The 13,435-nt window shown below is 38.6% G+C and overlaps 1 protein-coding gene across 1 annotated transcript; it reads left to right on the forward strand.

Moving 5' to 3' along the window:
- Positions 1-4,237: 4,237 nt before the first annotated feature.
- Positions 4,238-12,650, forward strand: kbtbd8 (kelch repeat and BTB (POZ) domain containing 8). The gene is made up of 4 exons (XM_055184077.2): positions 4,238-4,391; positions 5,272-5,479; positions 8,482-9,599; positions 9,691-12,650. Exons 1-4 carry the CDS (start codon positions 4,376-4,378, stop codon positions 10,152-10,154), a joined length of 1,806 nt encoding a protein of 601 aa, XP_055040052.1. The 5' UTR covers positions 4,238-4,375; the 3' UTR covers positions 10,155-12,650.
- Positions 12,651-13,435: the final 785 nt, after the last annotated feature.

The raw sequence follows: 13,435 nt of genomic DNA on the forward strand, positions 1-13,435 counted from the left end.
GGGGCGTGAATGATGGCATTTGCATCAAATGTAGGATCCTATTCTTACCTCAAATGGGACTATTCTTATTAGCAGAGCAAAAATGATTAACCAAATGTTACCGTAGCTATTTATTTTACAATATAATTATTAAAATACAGTATTAATCATTAATTAAATTGTGGTATTTCAACAATATCATACAGTTTAAAGAGCACCTATTGTCCGATTCACGACATTGTCATAATTCTTCGTAAATGAAGAAGCAGCTTGGCAACTTTAACCCACAAACAAAGAAGAAACAGCAGTTGGTTGTTTATGATTTGAGAAGACCAGCAATGATGGAAGTAAATAAACAGCAACTTTTGTTGCAGTTTGAGTTAAATCACTCCTCAACTTGGCCCATCTTTATTCTCACCATCGCAAACGGAAATACCTATGACACAGTTTTTTTACCTGACGGAGGGGTTCTAGTGGACCAATCATAGCGTTTAGGGTGGCCATTCGTGCCAGTTCCGCCGGACACGTCCCAAACATATTTTCGGGTTTGTTCTCCGGAAGTCGCGTTGGTCGACTGCATACGTAATCAAGGTTTAATATTTCAAGTTTAATTTCAGAAAAGCAACCGTTACATTTCAAGGTAAGAATGAAACTACAATGATTGTATGTCTTAAAAGAAATAAATCTTAATATTCTAATGTATTTTAACTGAAATGTGAAAACCTCGATGATGTATGCGGTCGAGCAACGCGACTTCCGGAGAACGAACCCGAAAACATGTTCGGGACGTGTCTGGCGGAACTGGCACGAATGGCCACCCTAATAGCGTTTGTGGTTCGTGTAAAGCTAACACGCTGTTAAAAATGTTGCCAGGTGCACGTCAGGCTACGCAGAGTCACAGATATATACACTAGATGTCGCCTTGGGGTTCTAAGCATGCGTCAAAACCGCCGCCATCTCAGAACAGGGGTCTTGTCATAGGAAGTAGCTAGGTAAAGCTGCTATCTCCGCCTGTACTTCGAATTCATGGACGATGCCGGACTTTTGTGCTGAGTATGGATGTTAGGCCTACTAGCACTATGCATTATAGTTAGAAAAAGTAAATTTTCATAAAATCAAAACTTTAATTTTTTTCTGGACATGTCTTGAAGTTACATGACATGAAGTTACATATCTGACTGTTGAAACGAAAAAAAAAGAAAAAAAAAAGAAAATCCCGTTAATGACGATTTATGGTGATTTTATTTCTGTTACACCATTGCCTACAATGACGCTGATGCGGGGTTCCCCTGTTTCAAGATGGCGGCTCTAGTTGACGCATTCGGTCCAATGAACTGCCGTAGCCAAGGCGACATCTAGTGTACATATCTATGACGCAGAGTACCCAGAGTACATATGTACAAATAACTACGGCGTAGCTACAGCATAGATCTTACGCACGACTATAAATTGAACTTACATTTCCAGCTGACGTCAGAGGAATTCAGGCCAATCACAACGTAGCTGGCCAATCAGGAAGAGAGTGAAATCTGGAGCTACAAAAATGTACGGTATGTGGAAAATAATGTGTTTTTTAACCATAAACCACTTTAACACATTGTATTATACCAAATACACAAAATAATTTTTTTTTAGCAATGAAATAGGTGCACTTTACGATGTTAATCTTGAATTGCATAAATGTAACTTAAATGTAACCAAACTTACAAAAAAAATTTCTTCGTGGTCAACAGCTAGTAGAAATATCATAAACGCCGAAAGCAGTTCTAAGTACGAATAAAGTAAAGTGAGTTTTTGGATAGGAAAAACTTTCTTGAGAGGATACCATAAAGTCAAAACCATGTGTGTAAATTGCTTTCAGCAGTCCTGTGCATTTCTAATTGTATTCGGACTTCTGCAAGTAATACAGCTTTTCATGTCTGACCTGTTCACATTTTATCTGGGCTTGAATTAGTAAATCCGCTTTACTGATGTTATGAGGTGTGCAGTCCCAGGGACATATTATGATATGGTGCGCTGATATCAGAAAATCCGTGGCTGTATATAAAAGTAGCAGACTTTAAGAATGTAACATAAGCAAACATAAGCAAAAAGATATTATAAAGCTGAGGCAACAGAAAGCCCTTCATTTCAGACTAGCTGGGTTCAATTTCATGGCCCGTTCTAGATGCTGTGGAGGAGAGGAATTGGAAAAAAACTAAATCGATTGCATGGATTGCAGTTCCTACACATTGGACCACCTTTCTGTGCAATGTTAGACAGTGTCAGAATGCATCTGTAGTCTCTGCTAAACTGACAGAAAAATGAAGACACTTTCAGCTGTGCTAAAACATCTGCTTTTATCCTTTGACCTGGTAATGGATAGCTAAGGTGAAACAGTACAGTTAGTGTACATTAACCATTTACATTCCAACTCTATTGTTGAGTATCAGAATCAGAACAAGTATGTGCAATGTCAAAATGAATTATTTATTATAAATTATTCATACACATGCATGCTGCTAGTATACATGTAACAGGAACCAGTATTGATTTTAGAAAATAATATTACTTTGAGGGAAAATAATGTGTGAGACAGCATGACTGTTTGTATACTTTACGTTTAACCTTTGCTCTGGAGAAAAGATTAATGAGGGACGAATAGGTAGATAAAACGAGGCATTGTGTTAAAAAACAAATGCAAATATAAATTGTTGTTATCCAAAGGATAAGGCTACACTGTAAATAGTGAAAGTTGGATCTACTTAAAGGAATAGTCTACCCTTTTGCCATATTAAACTATGTTATTACCTCAACCTAGATGAATTACTACATACCTATCTTTTTTCAATGCGTGCACACGTCTCACGCGTTGTGAATGTGTTGGCATTTAGCCTGGACCCATTCATTCCTATGGTACCAAAAAAGTTTATTTTGTGGCATCATACTTACTGGTATAACTCCTCATGTAACAGTCTTTAAATAGGGAAAAGTGTTTGGTGGCTTCAGATAGAATATGTATTAATTAGTCTAAGTTGAGGTAATAACATAGTTTAATATGGCAAAAGGGTAGACTATTCCTTTAAAAAAATAATTTTTGTCTACCTAAATCTTCTCACTTTAAGAGAAAAATTTAACATAAAAGATTATTATTTTTATTTAAAACCTACAAAATGTAAGCTAATTTTTCATTTAAAGTGAGAAAGTTTATGTTGAAAATGTTTTTTTAGGTTACCAATTGAAGTAGTTTTTCACGCTAATCCAACTTTTACTTTTTACAGTGTATGGAGAAGTCACTTAAACTGAAGGACATTGCTGTTTTGTTCTCCAGGGCTATTTCTTTCGGTCTGAGCTGGAATAAGATTTCTCCTTTAACCCCTGATTACTCCCAATATTTCTTTAGACCCAGATAGCTTTGCCTTGCTACTGTGGCTTTGTGTTTGCTCACCGGGGGTCTTGGGCCTAAAATTATGTAAAGCTGCTTTGCAACAATTACTATTGTTAAAGTGCTATACAAATAAATCTAAAGTGTCCTGGGAGGGGTGGGGGTTGACTATATTTACCAAGCTGGTTTTTAACTTTAAGATTAAAGATGTAGAAGTGGTGGCACTCGTAACGGCATAAATATCTATACCAATTACACTGGAAAAGAAGAGAAGTAAGGAGGAAAGCTATTAATAGGTTATCAGAAAAATAAAACCCACGTTATAGCTACCAAATAATAGTAGCATGACTTATTCAATTAAACGTTTAAGCTATGCCACTTTTTTTTAATCAAAGTCATTTTTACTGGAAAAGTTTGGAAACAAAATCTGATGTTAAAGTGGGCAAGGAAATAAAAGTGACTTAGAGGTCTTTAGTTAGTTTAATAAAAAATAATAAAATAAAAGCAGTATCCTGGATTTGACAAGACAATTTTAAGCTTACATACACAAAAGCAAAGCTGACCTAAAAGACACAAACGTTTAAATGTTTAAATTAGGTTTAGTCGCCTTATAACTATTAATTAACCAAATATTTAAACGCACTAAAGGCTTGTTTATATCTATTAGTTATTTTTTTACAAATAAACAGGCATTTTAATAAAACATAAACTTTCTTAATATTCATTGTTTTCGACCGTATTAGGAGCTGCGCGGGCAGATCTTCATATGACATAAAAGTACCGCGAGAGCGATCCGATAGAACATATTTCGTGTCGCTCTCGCAGAATTTTTATGTCATATACTGAATAGTCTGCGCAGCGCCGCATGAGGTCTTCCCAGCTTTTGCTTTGAACTACTTCACAACAACAGACAGCCTCGAAAGCCCATTGGCTGTCACGGATGATCGGCGACGCTGATTGGCTGTTGCCTGTTTCCGGGGCTCAATGCCATTAGTGACGTTTTCCCAGCCGTCGTGAGACAGATTGGGGAGAATGGCTGCCAGTGGAGGTTAGATGTTATTTTCAAAATACAAAGTTATTTCTGAAAGTTCTCGACTTATTTACAATTAGATATCTGTGATAGTGTTTTATTTTGACGGAATGAGAGAGAGTTTTTCGGTTTGTGCGCTTTTTGCAAATAAACACCGGTGATTGTTTGGATAGAGGCAGAAAAGTACGGAGAGGTAGCAGCTAACGAGACTAGCTCAGCACGAGACTGTGTAAACAATTCGTGTTTCGTCGCTTGTCTACTCGGCGGTTTACTATTTTGTTGATTCGTCGTCTTTAATATATGCCTACTTGTGCAGTTTCGTGATATTTAATGTACTGTCACGGTTTATTTCGAGCTATTAAAGGCTGGTTTAAATGGCTCAAAACCGGACTAGCCTGATTGGCTAGCCGGCAAACAAGTTAAGCACTGAAACATGGGTGCTGATAGCAACAAACTCGATTGCTTGAGGACCTAAACTAATTATTAAATGTCTGTGGTTGTCAAAATGAAGAGTAGTTCTCTAGACATACATTTTGTTGCCAGGTTGAGGACAGGTCGCACAGTATGTTTTGATTTTGGTTGGCTGATCAATTGAAAAAATAACGTCTTGGTCTTTCTATTTTCTAGTATTTTACAGCAATAAGTAAAATGGGTGTCACGCGACTGTACGCTCAGAACCGGTTCAGTTCCCATTTAATTTGTTTCATAAAGGTTGATCCGAGTCATTCTTCAGGATGCATTTGCTATAGTTAAACACAGACCGACAGAGATTTCATATCATTTATATGAAGATTGATTGTTCTTCCCTGATCTGGGTATCTTGGTTATCTGCCGGCACTCCATAAGATTGTGAAGAGCGCAGAAATCATCTCAACTGTTTAACACTTTTGTCTTGTAGATGTTGGAAAGCTGTTACAGGTTCAAAATGGGACTCCAGCAAGCACAAGCTACAATGGGGTAGATGCCCTACATGCCTGTAACATCCTCCAGCAACTTAAAGCCTTGTACGACGAAGCTCAGCTGACTGACATTGTCGTGGAGGTGGACCATGGCAAGACATTCTCATGTCACAGAAATGTTCTCGCTGCCATCAGCCCTTACTTCAGGTGGTACCAGCACACAGATCAGTCCACTAAACTTTAATATATTGAATATTGTTTTTATATGTTAATGTGTTTTTATGTTATGTCTTGTGCAGCATGCGCTCTGTCCAGCCAAATTTCTTTTACTGGAGACAAATAAAGTTAACCTAAATATGAGTGCCAATAATGTTTTAAAATGTGTTGAGTATCTGGAGAATGATGTAGCTACAGTGAATTACCGTGGTTACCATTTCATTCAATGCAAATGTTTTATACATCAAATTTTCGAATAATTCTAATGTTATTATACTCACTTTGACATTGTTATATTTGTGTTTGCTGATACTAATAATTTAACAGTAAAGTAAAACTACGATCAACATTAAATTATCAAATGTATTTTTCAGCGAAAATACTTGCAACTATCTGCAATTATTACACAAGACTTATATTGCCTCAGCAAAAAAGTTTTTTAATCCCTTAGTTGTCACCTCCCTTTTAAAGTGTGTGAGGGGGAGGTGATATTCCCTTTTAAAGGTACAGTGTGTAATTTTTAGAAGGATCTCTAAACAGAAATGCAATATAATATACAAAACTACATTATCAGGGGTGTATAAAGACCTTTTTATAATGAATCGTTATGTTTTTATTACCTTAGAATGAGATGTTTTTATCTACATGCACGAGGGTCCTCTTACGTGGAAGTCGCCATTTTGTGCCACCATGTTTCTACAGAAGCCCTTAACGGACAAACATTTATGTCTCCAATAATGACATGTTTTTCCGGTGGCGGCTACTGTAGCTTTTCTAGGCGTTTCAAAAGCGAGGGGTGAGCAGCGGGTTGAGCGGTTTGTTGCAATTCGCAAACATCACCACTAGATGTCACTAGAATTTACACACTGCACCTTTAAAGGCGGAGTCCACGATGTTTGAAAAACGCTTTGGAAAATTAGACGGGCCGTCTACCAAAACACACTTATAGCCAATCAAATCAAATCAAATGCCGGGTTGCGTATGTGTGGGGCGGGTCTATCAACAGAAGGTCCAGATTCTATTGGGGTAGGGGCGTGTTTGTTTAGGTGATTTCAAATATCAACATTGGCTTTCAAACATCATGGACTCCGCCTTTAAATCAGTGCCAATTCTGGCATCCTTTGGTTTAAAAGCCTAATCTTGAACCTCATTCACACAGCACTTGGGTCCCAAAAAAAATAGGCAGACAGGCTTCTGTGCCAACGCAAACACGTCCCGTAACTCGTCACTATCTGCGAGTGGTTTCTGGAGAGAGAAATAATGGATTATAAGCAAACTTAAGACGCTGCAGAGGAAAAAAAACCTACCAAGTGCAGGACTTTAAATACGTCACGTGTCTTTTTTGTGAATGCATGCACAGATTCTGGAAAATCATTGGCAGTGTGAATGAACCAAATATCAAACGATCCCGGACAAATCCCGGATGCATTTTCCGTGTGTTTTCCATAATGTCTGTATGAAAAGGGCTTTGTTCTCTTTTTTAAAAAAAGAAGATGCTTTAAAGTTTTAAGCCTGAAATTAAGTTGTTGATATTGAATGAAAATATAGTTATAGCAGTTTAAGTTTATTTAAATACAAAAAAATAACACACTAAATGTATATTTTATATAAAAATCTATAAAAGCGAAAATGTTTCACGACAAAATGTTTTGAGTTTTTTGTGACACTTTAGTAGATTAACTGTCTGGGCGGTTTCATGAACATGGTTTATCCTAGTCCCAGACTAATTGCGCTTTTTACATTGCATAGTACCCCATGGTTTAGTTTAGTTTGGGTCGGGTCAGCTCACCTCACTTTGGCGTGGTTAGCTTTTCCATCAAGTTTGATATAACTTCGTAGTGGGAGGGGTTACTGCTGTGACATCATACAAGTGAGAGCGTCCTTGTACATTTCTATACATTTATTTATTTCTCAGTCCGCCACAAAATTAAAATTGGCCACCACAAACAGATGTTTGCACTTCGCATTTATCACTCTATCTATTACCTCTATCTCACATGACAGTTTCGGTTTAAACACACGTGGCGTCAGTAGTTAACGCATTCCGCTGAGCCTCATTGATGTTGCATTTAAGCATATGATGCTGACGTGCTCGCACGAATGTTCTGCCACAAACTGCAAGTTTGGAAAAAACTTTTATGGTGTTCCTGATTCTCAACCTGTGGATGTTTTTCATTGCTAAAGCATGTTTGCTCGAGACAGCGCAAGCTAGCACTAAAGGTAAAGCTAATCTTTTACATTGTAGCAATGACGCGTGACTTTCTCAGACCAATCAGTGATCTACAGTGTTTTCGCGTCACGTTTGGTATCAGCTCGGGTCGCTTGGAACCCCAACCGAGGTGGTACGAAAAAAAGTATCGGGTACTACGTACTGCACTCAATGGAAAAGCTCACAAAAGTAAGCTGACCCGACCCAAACTAAACCAAACCGTGGGGTACTATGCAATGGAAAAGCGCCATAAAATGCAGGTTTGAGCTGTCTTCATTTAAAAACACCTTGTATTGACACATCTTAACATAAATCAGTGCTATTGTTTTTATCTCAAGATGCACATCTGTATTTTAGTAAGGTTACTTTGTAAAACCTTTTTAAATTTCCTAATATAACTAAGGCCTAGTCTTGGATTAATTTAAACTCTGACTAGGAAACCACCGCCTAAAGTGTAAACTTCAGTAAAAGCTTAAAATGCAAGTGACCGGAATCACAATTGATGGGAGTCTTGTACTGCCAATATTTTTTGTGAAAAGATGAAAGAAAGTGCAAAGAGAATGATGATGGTTGACAAAAAGTATATTGTCATATTCATTCAACAAAGCCACAAAACTCTTTCATTTTACTTAAAATAAATTAATAATATAAATTTGGTTAAACAAAATAAATTTTTACATTTAAGCCTCATCAAAAGTATTTTTGCCTCTCCTATAACTCTGAAATGTGTTCAATACAAAACATCTACTTGTGGTTACTTTGTAACAGTATTTTATATTTTCAGATCCATGTTCACAAGTGGCCTTACAGAAAGCAGTCAGAGGGAGGTGCGAATCGTTGGTGTGGACTCAGAGTCCATGCATCTGGTTCTAGACTATGCTTACACCTCACGGGTCACCCTAACAGAGTCGAACGTGCAGGCCCTGTTCACCACAGCCAGCATCTTCCAGATCCCACCCCTCCAAGACCAATGTGCCCAATTCATGATCAGCCGTTTAGACCCTCAGAACTGCATTGGGGTCTTTATGTTTGCAGATGCCTACGGCCACCAGGAGTTACGGGAACGCTCACAGGACTACATCCGCAAGAAGTTTCTTTGTGTGATGGGAGAACAAGAGTTCCTTCATCTGACCAAAGAGCAACTGGTCGGTATTCTTAACAGTGATGATTTAAACGTGGAAAAAGAGGAACATGTGTACGAAAGCATAGTGCATTGGTTGGAGTACGACTGCCCGCGCAGAGAAGCGGATTTACCGGAGGTATTTGCCAAATGCATCCGTTTGCCGCTGTTAGATGAGGCCTTTCTGAGTCGTATACCACCGGCCTTTGGCTTGACCTTGTCCAGGGATTCCACGGATAAGGGTCGGATAAACGGCACAAACGGCTGCCCGCAGAGGCTGGGTATGACTGCATCCGAGATGGTTATCTGCTTCGATGCGGCACACAAGCACTCAGGGAAGAAGCAGACGGTGCCTTGCCTTGATGTTGCTGTCGGTAAGGTGTACAAGCTGTGCAAGCCACCCAATGACCTCAGAGAGGTCGGCATTTTGGTCACGTCGGAGAACGACATCTTCATCGCTGGTGGCTATCGGCCAAGCAATAGCGAAGTGTGCATCGACCACCGTGCTGAAAGCGACTTTTGGCAGTACGAACACGCTGGGAACAGGTGGCTTCCACGTTCACCCATGCTGCGGGCACGCATCGGCTGCAGACTCGTGCACTGCTGCGGGAAACTCTTTGCTTTAGGTGGTCGAGTGTATGAGGGGGACGGGCGAAATGCCTTGAAATCTGTAGAGTGCTATGATGCTAGAGACAACTGTTGGACGGCAGTCAGTCCCATGCCTGTGGCCATGGAGTTTCACAGCGCAATCGAATACAAAGACCGCGTCTACGTACTTCAAGGTAATTGGATTTATCACAAAAGTATCATAGTATCATTCTTATTGGAGCATATGCATATTACCATACTCATTGTTTTGTCTCTATATCCTAGGTGAGTACTTCTTCTGTTTCGACCCTCGCAAAGACTACTGGGGGCATTTGCCGCCCATGACTGTCCCCCGCACTCAAGGCTTAGCCGCCCTGCATAAAAACTGCGTCTATTACATAGCGGGCATCTGCAGGAACCACCAGCGCACGTTCACCGTGGAGGTGTACGATATCGAGCAGAACATATGGTGTCGTAAGAGAGACCTCCCCTTTGACCAAGCAACCAGCCCGTACATCAAGGTCCTTCTGCTTCAGGGACGATTACATCTGTTTGTTCGAGCTACGCAGGTCATGGTGGAAGAGCACGTGTTTCGCACCAGCCGCAAGAACTCTCTCTACCAGTACGACGACGAAGCCGATCAATGGACAAAGGTCTACGAGACGCCGGACCGCCTCTGGGACCTCGGCCGCCATTTCGAGTGCGTGGTGGCCAAACTCTACCCTCAGTGTCTTCAGAAAGTGCTGTGAGTGGAGATCGTGACATGACGTGCTGTTTGAAACAGCTGGTAATTGTTTTTACAGGAGAGGGATGTGGTACTGTCAATACTTGGTGCTGTCTATGTCCCCAACACGAGAATTGTTGGGAAGTCTTAAAGCGTTAATGGTTTCAATCAATAAACTTGAGGGTGCTGTTTGAGAAAACGCAGTGTTGGACAGATGTGCACTAGCCACCCACACTATCGCTTGTTTTACAGTTCGATAAAGTGAATCATAAGTGCAATTATCATATTTGTTGCGGATGTTGAGTAATTTCTGCTCCATCATATCTTTAAGGTGCAAGTTTTTGTTGTCGTTTTGGCTTGAGTTGTCGGCATGCATTGTTGGGTGACCGGATTAGTATGTCTTTAGCGCAAATAAAAAATAATAGGTGAAAAATAAATATATAAAGCTATAAATATTCATACGGGTATGATGAGCCAGTTTGCTCACTGTTAGTGTGAATACTGATTTATTTAGTTTTTACTGTTATTCCTTTAGGAGTTTTCAGGTTTTCGGACGCATAAGTTGATCATCCTTGCTGCCTACAAAAGGACTGTGGTTTGCTTGAGAACTTGGTTATTAGGGATATTTTGCCAAGATGTATGCGCAGGTGGCCGTTTTTTTTTTGTATTTTAAATCTTTAAGTTTCGTTAATGTTTTTGATGTTCTTTTTTTAAAAAGTAGACCCGTGTGCTACGTGGCTCCACAGCAGTTTTTAATTTGCTTTTCGATTTTGCTTTTATGATGTTTTCCCGAGCCCAGCTCCCACATTAAAATCTTTATCTTTGCAAATTCGCATCACCAGCCAGATCTTTTAGTGAGGTTACAAGATTATACTCAGTCTCCATATTGGAGAAGAAAATGGATACCAGCTTTGTGTAGCTGAAATCAGAGCTAAGCAATTTGTTGACGGCCAAACACAGTGGAAATCATACAAAGACGGGGTGAACATCAACCAAATGGTGGCCAAAATTTGTATGCTAACATTCCACTCTGAATTACTGAAGCATTCAAATGGGTGCAGTCCCTCTGAAATGCCAAAATGTGATGTGTTTAAGGTCTTAGCCTGCATCCCATGGCAGCAATAACAGGTGTGTGATGTAGTTGTGTCTTAGATGAAGTGCATTAGAAATTTAAAGCTTGATTCCCATGATGAAGCTTTTATAAATATTGCTGCCTTTTTTGCTATAGTGGGCAGAGATGGTCACAGTTCACAGTCGACATTTTGCATTGTTTCTCTCCAGGCATGTCACAGTGCCTGTTCACCCAGGCATTAGTAATATGTACAGTTTGATGACAATATGTCTCAAAGTACTAAAAGGTGCTTCAACTTGAGACATTGTCTGTTTTTTGCAAATAAATCAAGTCCTCCTGTTTTAGAGTTTTTCATGAAATACTCAATGAACACCATTTCTTTGCATCATCCTCTCATCTTCCATTCTCAAAGAGAAAAATAATTGTGTTTGGTGCTGCTTTTTTGACAATCTTGTACAGAATATACAGCAAATTCATTTACGGTAGGGTTTGTCATTGCTTGACACTTCCAAAATTTGTCAGTCTTATAAGTTATTCTGTTGTTTTTCTGGCCTCATGTTTATTTGGTGTCCTTGATTTTGCACTACATGTTTTCCTTCGAATCCTTTAGCAGTTTTAAGAATACAGCGCTCTGTTTTCAGTCACAGACTCGATAAACGGCACCTTTAAATGGGACAGATGATGTGCTTGTGCTGGGCTTCGCTCATTGGCGCCTGCAATACTGAGCCTCAGGTTTCAGTGGCGGGTAAAGGGATGAGAAATTACATTGGCGTCGGTGCAGTTGCCTGCACGTTTCATGTATTTCAATGCTCGGTAGCACAGGAACCAGAAACGGACTCTTCTCAGGATTATTGTTAATACACAGTACTGTATTTAAATGGTTTGTTTTACGTGTAATATACTGTACTATATGTTTGCTGTACTTGCACAGTTTTTTTACAGGTTTTACTTTTCCCAACTTGAAATATAGAATTGTTTGTTTGATTGATGTTTTCTTCCTTTCACATAGATGTGTTTTTGTTTTTCTTCTGTAATATTTAGGTTTTTTGAATTTATTATTTAGAATTTATGATTTTGCTCTGTTGATAAATTGTGAATCACAATTTTGTTATTGCATCAGTCTTAAAGAACACAAAGCATTACAAAATCTTGAGCATTATAAAAATCACAGTGCTTCTTTACGACATCAGTCTGTCTGGATGTTAAAAAAATAGCTTTGGAAGAATTGATCGGTTGTTCGGCTGCTGCCACTTTTTCAGCTTGCAGTTAGTTTATCTACAAGTTAGAGAAAACAGTGTTTTATTTTCCTTTAAGGTTTTGTTTTGAATTTTATTTCTGTGTCTTTGGTTTGCTTGTATGCACGGTGTGTGAGTTTAGTATATATTCATTGATCTCTACTGTGAAATTCACCTTGCACATAATTTGACAATTAAAGAATACAAAATTAAAGACTTGTGTTATATTTGTCCAGCGAGAAAATATTTAAAATATATGATTTATTGACTGGATGAAATTTAATCATTTAATACATGTATTGAAACAATTTCCAGCTTATAGCCAAAAATAAAAATTCCTCCTTGCACTTAAATTTTTAAGTTTAATCAATTTTGATATTACAGTTATTTAAACTTTCTTGACTAGTGAGGAGTTGCTATAAATGAAAATAAATAAATAAATAAAGTTGAAATAACTTGAGTATAATTCAACTTTTTATAGCAACTCCTCACTAGTCAAGAAATGTGAAAAATGAATTGTAAGGTCAAGTTGATTAAACTTAAAAATTTAAGTGCAACAATGAATTTATGTGTGTTTAAAGGGGTCATTTTATGAGATTTTTTTAAGATGTAAAAAAAATCTTTGGTGTCCCCAGACTGCGTAAGTGAGGTTTTAGCTCAACATACCCCACAGATAATTAATTACAGCATGTTAAAATTGCAAATTTGTAGGCCTGAGCAAAAGTGTTCCGTTTTGGGGTGTGTCGTTTAAAATGCAAATGAGCGGATGAAATGCAAACACTGATCACAATGATGGTTGTTTGTTGTAATTAAAACTCAATCGTGCTGTCAAGTACTGTTTTTCTCTCTCTTTCTCTCTGCGCTAAATAACAGTGCTGTGGTTGGATAGTGCAAATAAAGAGGCGGTATTATTGTAATTCGCCTTTCTACCTACCTCACAAAACAGGCGAAATCTGAAAGACCTAATTTTTCACATGCTTACAGAACATGCTTACCCAA

Source organism: Misgurnus anguillicaudatus, chromosome 14, assembly GCF_027580225.2.
Source record: "Misgurnus anguillicaudatus chromosome 14, ASM2758022v2, whole genome shotgun sequence".
NCBI classification, from domain to species: Eukaryota; Metazoa; Chordata; class Actinopteri; order Cypriniformes; family Cobitidae; genus Misgurnus; species Misgurnus anguillicaudatus.